The sequence below is a fragment of the Dioscorea cayenensis genome, chromosome 7 (assembly GCF_009730915.1).
Source record: "Dioscorea cayenensis subsp. rotundata cultivar TDr96_F1 chromosome 7, TDr96_F1_v2_PseudoChromosome.rev07_lg8_w22 25.fasta, whole genome shotgun sequence".
NCBI classification, from domain to species: Eukaryota; Viridiplantae; Streptophyta; class Magnoliopsida; order Dioscoreales; family Dioscoreaceae; genus Dioscorea; species Dioscorea cayenensis.
This window is the reverse complement of record NC_052477.1, coordinates 3,237,312-3,249,180: the sequence shown is the minus strand read 5'-3', so window position 1 is coordinate 3,249,180 and position 11,869 is coordinate 3,237,312. Positions and strand designations below refer to the sequence as shown.

The window sequence follows — 11,869 nt, the reverse complement described above, 5'->3', positions numbered from 1 at the left end:
GTTATTGTGTGGGTAATGTATCAAATGAACAGTGTATAAATTTTTCTGGTTATGAGAATTAAAATTATTTAGTATAATAATAATATTAAAAAAAAGTTAATTACCCACTTACGGATTTAAAACCACCATTTTTACTAAAATTTTTAATATTATTATTTTTTTTTTAAAGAAAAGGAGCTAAACAACTTTTATTGAAAGGATGCAAATCAACAAAACAAGAAAAGCACAAGATCAGTTACAAAAGCAAAAGAAAAACTAGAAAGTAAATCCATCTAAAAGCAAACATCTCATAATCCATTTCGGGAGTTCACGACCAACATGAAACAAGGTGAATGTGTGGAGATTGGCAGCATGAGTGGCAAGCAAAGAGGCTGGCTTGAGCCAATGATGAGGAATGATGTGAAGTAGCGGATGGCTAGCAGCATCAAGAAGAAACAGAGTCTCTGAAATTTGTTGATCCATCCGCCAAGTAGTTGCAAAATCAGAAGAAGTGATTGTTCTGAGGATGTCAGGATTGGAGTTGAAAATATAACTAATATGTATTCCACTACTGATAGCAGTATGAAGAGCAACGGAAAGAACATGAAGCTTAGCAACAAGGCATGTGGAATCAGCAAGGGGACAGCTCCCTGCAATGACAATATTGAAATCAAAGTCTGCTATAAAAAAACCCACATGATATACCTGATTGTGGACATTCAAGGAAGCAGCAATGAAGAGAAACAGTCCATCAGAGTTGGTGAAGTTGTTGAGTAGGAGTTTTGTACCCCAGTTTAAAGCAGTAGGCTGAAAAAAATCATTAGCAAAACAAATAGCCTTACAAGCAATTAACCCAAAATTGGGATTAATGCGCCTGAAAACCCAGTCACAGCGAGCCTTCCAAATATGCCAAGCAACAGCAACAATAACAAATTTATTAAAAGCACTGCTATGAAAAGTAAGCCAATTCCCAGCAGAAAAACCACCAGGGAGATCAATATGTTTGCCAATAAGAGCATAAACAGAGTACCAGATTCTTTGAGTTTTGCAACAGTTAAAGAAAAGATGTTCAATACTTTCATAGTCAAGGCCACAGAAAGAGCAAAAATTTCTAGGCCCCAAATGAATAGAGTATAAGTACTCAAAAGTTGAGATACGGCCTTTAAATAACATCCACAGAAAGTATTTAACTCTAGGAGCAGAGCAAATGGCCCAAAGTTTATGCCAACCAATCCAAGAGTTGCCATTGTCAGCATTATGATTCAAGGTTTTATAAACATTAGTGGCTAGTTTGGAAGTATGAGCTTTAGGAAACCATACCCAAAAGTTAAAACCAGTGAAGTCAATGGAGACAAGGTTGCCAGAGATGTTACAAATAGAATCACCAAACAGGAGTTGAAGTTTGGTATGATTCCAATCATTATGCGATATAAAATCCATTAAATTAACAGAGTTTGAAACCCCGTCCATATTAATAAACGTATGTTTGAAGGCCAGGGGAACATCAAAGCACCAAGGGTCATAAAGAATAGAAGTACAAGTGGGATTAACACATTTAATCCAGCAATGATGTTTTAGAGCAAAAGCAGTGGAGCATCTGGGAGGTGTAGGATCAGTCCAGAAGTTAATGCAACCATATTTAAAATGCAAGATGTCCACCCAAATAGCATCAAACTTATTAAGATACTTAAAGACATGCTTGGCCATAAGGGAATACTTAACTTTAGAGAGATTGCGAATCGAAAGACCCCCCTCAGATTTAAAGTCCAGAACATTATTCCAAGCCACAGCGTGGATGCCCTTTCCATTTCCACCATGATGCCAAAAGAAATTCCTAGAAATCTTATTAATAGCAGAGAGAATTGAGTGAGGGATAAGATACACTGAAAGATAATAATTGGGAAGGGAAAGAAGTGAGGAGTTAATAAGGATGGCTTTGGCAGCTTTAGAAAGATTAGAATGCTTCCAACAACAACACGAGCTTTGAATTTTATCTACCATGGAATCAAAAACAGAAGCTGCTAGTCTCTTAGGAGAGATGAGAACCCCCAAGTATTTAAAAGGGAACTGAGCTGAACTAATGTTGAGAATAGAGCAGATACTCGTTTGGACACGCTTATTAAACCAAGAGGGGAAATAGATAGCTGACTTGGACTTGTTAAGGTGCAGCCCAGAAAAGTGGCCAAACAGCTCAAGACAAATAATAATATTACGAGCAGCAGATCTGGAAGCACGAGTAACAAGGACCAGGTCGTCAGCGTACATGAGGTGGTTAAAATTGGAACTAATGAGATTATTGAAACCAGGAATAAGATTTCTGTGAAGAGCAGAATTAAGTAACACCGTCAGGTTTTGGGTAACAAGAATGAACAGATAAGAAGAAATTGGATCTCCTTAACGGACTCCTCGGGAGGAGGAAATCCAAGAAGAGGGGCGACCATTGATCAGAATGGAAAAAGTGCTAGATTCAAGACAGTTTTTAATCCAAGATATCCAACGATTAGGAAAATTCATTTTGGCAAGGGTGGCAAGAATTGCACTCCAACTAATGGTATCATATGCTTTTTCAAAGTCAATTTTGACAATCATCCTAGAGGGGTCATTAATCGAATGCTCAATGGAATGGGCAACCTCTTGCAAAGCAATAATGTTATTGAAGGGACTACGACCTGCTACAAAGCCCGATTGCTCTCGACCAATCAAAGATGGGAGAACAGTCAAAAGGCGATTAGCAAGCAGCTTAGAGATAATCTTATAGCAAACATTACAAAGGGAGATGGGGCGAAATTCAGAAACCAGGGAAGGATTATCTTTCTTAGGAATGAGGGCAACGAAGGTCTTACCCCAAGAGTTTGGCATAACAGAATTGGTGAAGAAATATTTAACAGCAGAGACCAAACGATCACCAATGTCATTCCAAAAAAACTTATAGAATTCAGCATTAAAACCATCTGGATTAGGGCACTTACCGGAAGGAAGATTAAGCACAACCTGATAAATCTCCTCCCGAGTAACCTCCTTGGTAAGAAGACAACCCTCAGCATCAGTCAAGGAAGGAAGACTGACCGGCAGGATATCAAGAGTATTGAAAAAGTTGCTATCACAGGTGTTAGACCAAAGATTAGAATAAAACTGAGTAAAAGCAAGTTCAATATCAGTACTCTCACAAGCAACATTGCCATTAATATCAGTAACTTGAGATATTGAATTGAGATGAGACCGAATACGGACTGAGTTATGAAAGAAAGCAGTATTATGATCACCATCATGCATTGTTTTGGCCAGGACTTGAAATATATTATTTTGATTGTTTGTAACATACATCTGCAGAAAAGGAGTAACTCTTTGCAGATATTATTTTTTAATAATTTTTAAAATATAGAAGTTGCTCTTTTTCTTTTTTTCTTTTCACCAGCTCTTCCCTATCCAACCATGCAAAATTTAATAATTTCATATATAGCCTTGCAAAAATTGCAATAGCCTATACATCAAATTGGTGGCAAATGCCCCTTGCAAGGGCATTCTTGTACAAAAATTTATATGCACCAACCTACTCTAAATATTTCCATCCCATTTTTATTTTTACTCAATTTGCTTTCCAAAAAAAATCACAAAAAAAGGCCTCATAAGTCATAACTTAAGATTACAAACCTGTTTCCACATATAAATCACAACCAAACCAAATAATAAAGATGGACAACAACTAGAATGCAAAATATTTGCATTGAAAAAATAAGAAATACAAGAATGAATGTTCTTAGCGTCAGTGTGTGTCTGTGTAAATATATTTATATATATACAACTTTTACATTATTTGTTTATGTACAAATATATACAAAAGTTCTATTCCTCCATCCACAACATCACAAGCTTCTTTGTTTTTCAAAGGCAAGAGTAGAGTTTTCTCAACTCCTCACCTTTGATTCACAATTGAAAATCCTTCAAATCATGTGGTGATGATGATAAATGATATTACACAGAGCTGAGTCTATCATTGGTTTGCGCTCTTAGTCGGAGATTTGATTGCAATGTCGGTTCCCTTGATAAAAGAATGTTTCCGGCGGGATCCAAGCGGTATTCGGCAATATGTTTACTCATTACAATTCTGCAAGATCCCCAAGTATCGCCTTCCAGCTCAATACCGTAGTACATGGTGTGATCTGATATGCTACTCCCGGAGACCGATCTTTTGGAGAGAAATAAGTATGTGAGTCGTATTTGCGGGTTTAAGTCTTAAATCATGTTTATTGTAAAGGTTGGAAGTAAGGAGTACCTGCTGCAATGCGGGTCTTCGCCAGAGCCATCGCAGACCTTCTCGACCATGTAGATTAGGCTACCTAGCCCAATATTATGCAACCATACCTGAAAATTATATGTACATATTAGTTACAAATAGACATACATCAGTTAAATAAATACGAAATTGACACGAAACCAGACAATGTGTTTGGTTTACATCTAATAAACATAAGTGATTAATTTGAAAATATTCAATGAAATGATGTAGAAGCTAATAAGTTGAGATTTTACCTCTCTTGCAAAGTGATGGTAGGTCTTTGACGGGAAATAAGAATAATAGGGTGGTAGATGTGGCACCATATCATGACCATTTGTTACTCGAACTGTGTGTGGTACGTGTTTTCCAAAATATGAGGCGAAAGCAGTATTGCCAATACGAGGCTGCCCGAATGTCATCAGCTGAATGTCTTTAATTCCATAGTTTACCTACAAAACAGAGAAGAAAGCCAAGCGCCAATGTTTAGTTTAACGTTGTTTATTTCAATGCTTCATGATATAAGACTACATGAAACATTGTTTAGTTTAATAGGCAAGCAACTACAGTAACATGCACCACATTGATGGGGATAAAAGAGACAACTTCATAACCTTGTATCTTTCAATTAATAGGAAATGATCCATAAGTGCATTTTTCACATTTCTGCCTAAATAATAGCAACATTCAATGTTTACAGAACCATAACCCGTATTTACTAAACACTACTTACTCAACATTCAATAGAAAAATGAACAAGTGGATAATTACAGTTTTGCCTATAAAATTTTCGGAGGAAGAACTTCCTGCTGAGGATTTTGTAATTTGCTGCTGTCAAATAATTTAGTATCTGTGCATGTGAGTGTGAGTTTGTGTAATCTAAGACATGCTCAATCCCACAGATATCCACTGCTCTCCGTACTAAATGGTTTTCAATAAATTTGCTTTAAAAGGGATTCCCAACAAGTAACACAACTTCATTCTTCTCTACAGTAGTACAAGAAATGCAGAAACACAAAATATTTAAATTAAACAAGAAATAGAACAAGGTTATAACATTGTGAATGGTAGCAATGTCACGAGAGAAGATACTTACTGTGAGATCAAGTGCGCAGAAAGAAGCCATTGCTCCTCCCATTGAGTGCCCAGTTACCATTACGCGAATATCTCCATATAAGTCCATGATCCTTTGAACAGCATTCAGAATCGCAGGACGTAGACTCGTGTTATGGTAAGCAGAATAGAAGCCGTGATGCACCTTTCAGAACAAAAGAAGAATATATTGATGAGTAAACACTTCACTGTTGAGCAATATTAAGTCCACAAAAATAATGGCTCCCACCATTGCGTCAGGCATTTCTGGGTAGTTCAGATCAAGTTGTTTCCAAAATAGATCTTCAATCCAGTTCTGTATACTGCAAAATTGTAAACCAAGCAGTTGAAATAGTCAAGAAAAACTAGAACATTGACATCATATGCAACTACTAGAAGAGAAAATTGCAGTTAGTTCTTCAAGCACCTAAATTGTCTTTAATTAAGAAGAAAAGTTTGCATAACCAATCATAGCATCAAATATAAAACTTTCTGTGAATCACTTGTAATGGTCTTCTAGAAATAATGCAGTTGATGTCCCAAACACTAGGACACACTTGACATTCTTAGTTCAAGGAAAAGCATTTACAGCCCTAAAGCACATGACTGAAACCTCTAAGCAGATGCATTAGGTGTTATGACATAGGAAATGGAATCACATACTAGAGACTTCAACAGTACAACATATGTTTCACGAACAAATTTAAGGCATCTTGCATAATAGGGAACAAGAGACTACAGGGCCACACTCCCCTGTATATGTCCTTCTGTCTGGTGTGTGTTCAAAAGAGTGATCGCAGAGGTTTTCTTCCATTTTTTTGGGTTGTTCAAACAAGATTTCTCCTATATCTTAATCACCAATAATGTTGTAGACAACTCCCTAGTTTGAGTCAAAAATGAATTACGGTGTTTTTGGTCCCTCAACCAGCCATCATTCAAATGAGATACATGCACATTTGGAAAGAGAACAAGATGGATAATTGGCTTCCATATTCACATGGTGTAATGACGGCATTAGGATCAAATGGTTAGGATATTACAATATGAACAAGCAGTCAACTTTATAACAAAAGGTCAGCTCGGCATGCTGATAAAAAAATATAATAATTCGGCCGTGAGTACTTCATCAATACCTGCGTTCTTGGGTGCCTCTGAATGCAATAACAATGGCATTAAGATCATGTGCAATGCCAACAAATGCCTGCAAAACAAATTGGTTAACATAGGGACTACATTTTCTCTCAACCAATTTGACAACATAATGTCATAGATAATTTTCTGTTTCCAGATATAAAATTTTAAAATTAAAAAAAAAAAAAAGAACAAAGAAAGCACCTGCAAGCAGTTCTGGACATCAACAATAAGCTCTACCATCTCAAACCCCTAGATGAAAATAAATCAACTCTTTATCAGCATTAGCACAGATCAAACCCTCAAGGCAAAATGAAATGATCATATCACAAATAAAAACAAATGTGGCTGCATAATTCGGATACCTCCGTCATATCATTACACCTTGAGCATGTCCATGTAAATAACTCAGTTAGATCAGTCATGTAAACCTGCAAGATGAACACGTAGGGGTTTCTTGTTTTATGTAACTAAAGAAGTAATTCAACTCGCATTTTATGCAGTGTCAAAAGGATTGAATCATTCAAAACTTACTGCAGATGCATATTCCACAAGTATCCTAGCAAGAGTACTGTTGTAGACATCACTGTAATCATAATGTTTTAATTTAAGTTCTGCAATGAGAAAGGAGGAAGGTTAAACAACAAACCTCACAACATTATAAAATTTAGCGCCAATATTGAGCAATTTATAAAAATAAAAAATAAAAAATAAATAAACAACAACAACTGATGCAAAAGCAGAAACTATATCTCCATTAGAACAGTCTTCAACTCAACAATTTTGCATTGGGCTCTATGGAAGAGAGATCTCTAGAGTTCATTGCTAACAAAACAATGAACAACTTTCCAATTCACTATTCAAAAGAACTGCATTAAATTAATTAAAACTCGGAGATCAAAGCCCTAACTCTTACCAAATACTGAATTACAACTACTTGACCAGATATATGACAATTTCTATTCTGGAAAACTAAAAAATATAGCTTTTTTTAATAAAGAACTTCCCAAATCCAATCATGTTAATTCTCCTTTAATCGACATCCAATTTCCATAACTTTTCAAACTTCTCCACAATTAAACTTTTTAAGGAAAAAACTAAAAAAAAGGAGATAAATTTACCTCTCCCTTCAGAAACCCCAATCAAAAACATCAAAACCAACACCGTCAACCATCGCCGCCCTCCCATAATCTGCGGAAAAAAAATTCAGCAAAAACAAATATAAATCCCATCCTAAGATCCACAAAGAACCCAACCTTCAAAAATCAAATTACCCTCCAAAAGTACTCAAAATCAAACCTTTCCTTCAAAAAAATTCAAATTGGTACAAGAATCAAAGAATCAAGCATTAAAACAGAAACAAATTCAAACTGCTAGAAATCCAACAACAAAAAACATGAACAACAATGAAGATTGGAGCAATACCGCTAGAAATAATGCGAAATTCCTCCTTCCAATCCAATTATGGAAACAATTATGCTGAAAAAGAGAGGGAGCGATTGAAAAGCGAAGAGCTTTTCGAGCTTTTAATAATTCATTTCGGAGGATAAACGAAAGAAGAAGAGGAAGAGAGAGACAAGAAAAGCAAAACTAAATTACCATTATACCCCTCTGAGGGTTTGGATATTTCTAATTGCCATTTTGTTTAGCTGGAGTGGCAGTTTTGTAATTCTATATGATCCAGGACTGAAAGTGTAATTTCAAGAGTGATATTTTTAATAATAAATTATTTTTAATAAATCAATAGATTTTCAAACTTGTAGACAGCGGACACTTCAAAGTGCATGCAATTATTTTACTATTCTACCCCTCATCTGTTTTATTAGATATGGTGGCATTTCTGTAATTATATGAACATGCTTCATTGAGAGTGTAATTTCAGAATAATATTTTTATTTTTAAAAATAAAAAAATGGACTGTCAAACCATGAGACGTACAGCAATCTACAAAGTGCAAAAGAAATGTTTTTTATTTCTATTTTTATTTTATATTTTTTTTATTGGAAGTACTTAATGTAGGTTGGAATATTCTCCTTTTGTGCTAAAGTTGTTTTTTTTTCTTACTTTTATTTTATTTGGTATTATTTTAAAATTATTTTTACAACAATTTACCAAAATATCCTCTCATGATTTGAATACTTTTATTATTGATAAAATTTTATTTAATTTGGATGCCAACTAATAATTCTAATAATTGATTTGGTAGAATTGTTATATATACATACAATTATTGATTTTTTACATATGTTTTGAACCCAGTGTATTAATTCACTTTATGATGTATTATTAATTAATATTTTTTTAATAAATACAAACAAGTGACGAGCTCTCAACTTTTCAGTTAATAAGAATTTGAATACTTGATTTATGGTTGGGAGTTAAAAAGTAATTTTTAAAATTTTGATTTAATATAAACAAAAAATTATTTTTATTAATTAAAAAATATTTATATAAAAAAAGTTAAAAATACTAAATTCATTATAAAAATCAAAAGGGTCCATTGAGTTTAATATTGAGTTGATTATTGGCATTGACATGTTTCAAGATTTGGACATAAAACTAAGTATAATGTCACTATCGTTTTTGGTTCTTTTGGATGTGCATCATGATTAGTACCACAATGAGCAAATGTGGCATTTGCGTGGCACAAAGGAATTATTCTCATTCTAAACTTAGACTTGGACTTTCCAAAATACGTGTAGTATAAGTTAAATACTATGTCAACCCACCATGAAAAGTGTATAATTACAAATATACTCTTGCCCAAGTCAATTTTAGTTATATACCCACCATAATATAATTTTATCTGTTCATGCTCACACACGCTTTATATTTAAAAATTTAACTAATAAACCCTATATAGATGTTGTTTCATTTGCTAACGTTAGTAAATTTTATATCTACAAATGTTTGCATATAATCATCTATTTTAAATCTAATGGATTTGATTTGGAATATAAAGTAAATATTATAAACAGTAAAGTAGGATGTGCAGTTATACATAAATATTAATTATTATAATTAGTTTTTTAAAAAAAATGGATGAACAGTAACACTGCATCTGATGAATTCTTGCCCGTTCGATTGTTAATCGTAACAGTATCTGATGAATTCTTGCCCGTTCGATTGTTAATCGTAACAGTATACGGATAATCTGAGCCATCCAACCCCCCTGTTAAGATAATGATGTTTATTTTAGTTTGGTTAGGATATCTTTGATTTAAATATTTAAGTTAGTTGTGTGTTGATTAAAACTCAAATTAGTAAAGATTATCTTTTTAGAATTTTGCCTTTATAAAGGCTTTAATGATTATGAATAAAGTGTGCAGTTTTCTTCATCTCTTCTTTTAAGTTATCACCCCCCACAACACACAAAACAAAACTTTATAAAAACCCATCACCCTTGCACATCACCCGGAACCCAGTATAATGATTTGGGTACTGTTTATGATAAATTGATAATGTTTTTCTCTCTCTCCACACCGATTTTTTTCTGTCTCTCTCCTCTTGCTTCTCTCTCTTATTTTTTGTAATCTACGGATCTATGAACGTTCACAGATTACATTTACTCTCTCTCTCTCTCTCTCTCTCTATATATATATATATATATATATATATATATATATTCCTATAGATGTACTTGATACTTATAAGTTTATGCAACCATCGATATAATTGCCTCCACGAAAGAAATTTTTAATGCACCCTTCTATGAACGTCCGCAAACCGCATATTATGTTTACTCTATATATATTCCCAAAGATATACTTGATACTTATAAATTTATGCAACCATCAATATATATTGCCTCCTTGAAAGTGAGTAATTATTAATATACCTTTCTAAAAACTCCCTTCATGCACACTTTATTATTAAAAATTTAAGTTACAAATTCTATAAAAGAAGATATATATTCTTAAAGATCTACTTATATATACATATAATTAACGCATGCATATATAAATAACCATATAAGCTCTAAAGCTTGGTTATATTTGTTGTTTAAATGGCCTAAATCCTACCTCCAGAACTCCTTCATCAAACACTTGGGAATAACGGAGAATGATTAAAGGGGATGGAAATAGATAGGGGATGAGAATGAAAAAAATGTTTGGTTGGAAGGAAAACTCATTGGAAATAGAAAAAGTAAGAAAGTAATTTATTGGGAATTAAAATAGTAATGAAAAATATCATGTAAAATTACTTTTATGTCTTTAATATAAAAAAATAAATTTTATTATTTATAAAATATTTTAAAGAAATTTTAATTATTATAATTAATTTTTTAAATTGCTTGTTGTATTTAATTAAATAGACTACTAGGGACAAAATTGTCATTTACCTAAAATTATTAGGGTTAAATATCTAAATTAAAAAATACTCCCTCCATTCCTTTTTAGTTGTCACGTTTTGGAGCTCTTCTCTGTTCATTTTTACTTGTCACATTAGAAACTTTGTGCAACATTAAATAATTTTTTTTTTCCAAATTTACCCTTTCATTTAATGTACTTGTACAATTTTCAATAAATTAAAATCAACTAAGCATTAAATTATATTCTCTACTAGTGGGGTTTTAAATAGGGGTAGTTTTGGAAAGTAATAGATTTTTTTTATAAAATACAGGTAATCAACTAATTTTAACTAATTTTTCTTAATCGGTGTGAATTAGTTAAATGTGACAACTAAAAAGGAACGGAGGGAGTATATGTTAATTATATCAATCGTTGTAAATTTATGATTAACTCCCTCCATTTTGAAATACAAGTTGGTTTGACAAAAAAAATTACTCCAAAATAGTTGTCATTTTACAGTATCAATGCAATATTTATTTATTTTTTTCAATTTACCCATCTTCAATTTCTTAAATTATATAAATGAAAAAAGTAATATTTATAGTCCCAACTCCCAAGAAAAAAATATATGGTTTCAAGAGAGGGATGGTTTAGTAATTTGGTTAATTTTTTTGTTAGATTTTAAAAAATTTATTGCTATAATTAATTCTCATGCAACATCATTAAAGTACATGTATTTTGGAATGGAGAGAGTATATTTGAAATAAATATTTATTTAATATAATTATTATAATTAAATATTAAAAATTTAAATATTATTATATTTATATTTTATTTAATATATTAATATATTGTTATATATACATATATTAGTGAAGAGTAAAATAGGTAATTTACTCTTTTTCCCCCTCCATCCTACTCCATTTTCCCCAATTTGGGGGAACCGTGATTTTACCCCCAAAAAGTAATGAATAAGGGTGATCATTACTCCCATATCCAAACACTCCCTTAATATCTTAATACGAGTTTAATATTATCTTACCAACCTTCCTTTTCTATTAAAAAAACACTAGTTATATTTATTTTTAGTTAAAGACCCTGC

General features: G+C 32.7%; 2 protein-coding genes across 2 annotated transcripts; both read right to left on the bottom strand.

Annotated features, from left to right (window-relative positions):
- Positions 1-255: 255 nt before the first annotated feature.
- On the bottom strand, positions 256-2,244 carry LOC120265002. The gene has a single exon (XM_039272937.1). It carries the CDS (start codon positions 2,242-2,244, stop codon positions 256-258), a length of 1,989 nt encoding a protein of 662 aa, XP_039128871.1.
- Positions 2,245-3,687: 1,443 nt separating this feature from the next.
- On the bottom strand, positions 3,688-8,005 carry LOC120264718 (probable feruloyl esterase A). Its single transcript, XM_039272539.1, has 11 exons — positions 7,901-8,005; positions 7,597-7,666; positions 7,010-7,089; positions 6,841-6,906; positions 6,680-6,727; positions 6,478-6,545; positions 5,595-5,667; positions 5,349-5,510; positions 4,510-4,704; positions 4,253-4,341; positions 3,688-4,165 (listed from the first exon to the last, which is right to left on the bottom strand). Exons 2-11 carry the CDS (start codon positions 7,661-7,663, stop codon positions 3,952-3,954), a joined length of 1,062 nt encoding a protein of 353 aa, XP_039128473.1. The 5' UTR covers positions 7,664-7,666; positions 7,901-8,005; the 3' UTR covers positions 3,688-3,951.
- Positions 8,006-11,869: the final 3,864 nt, after the last annotated feature.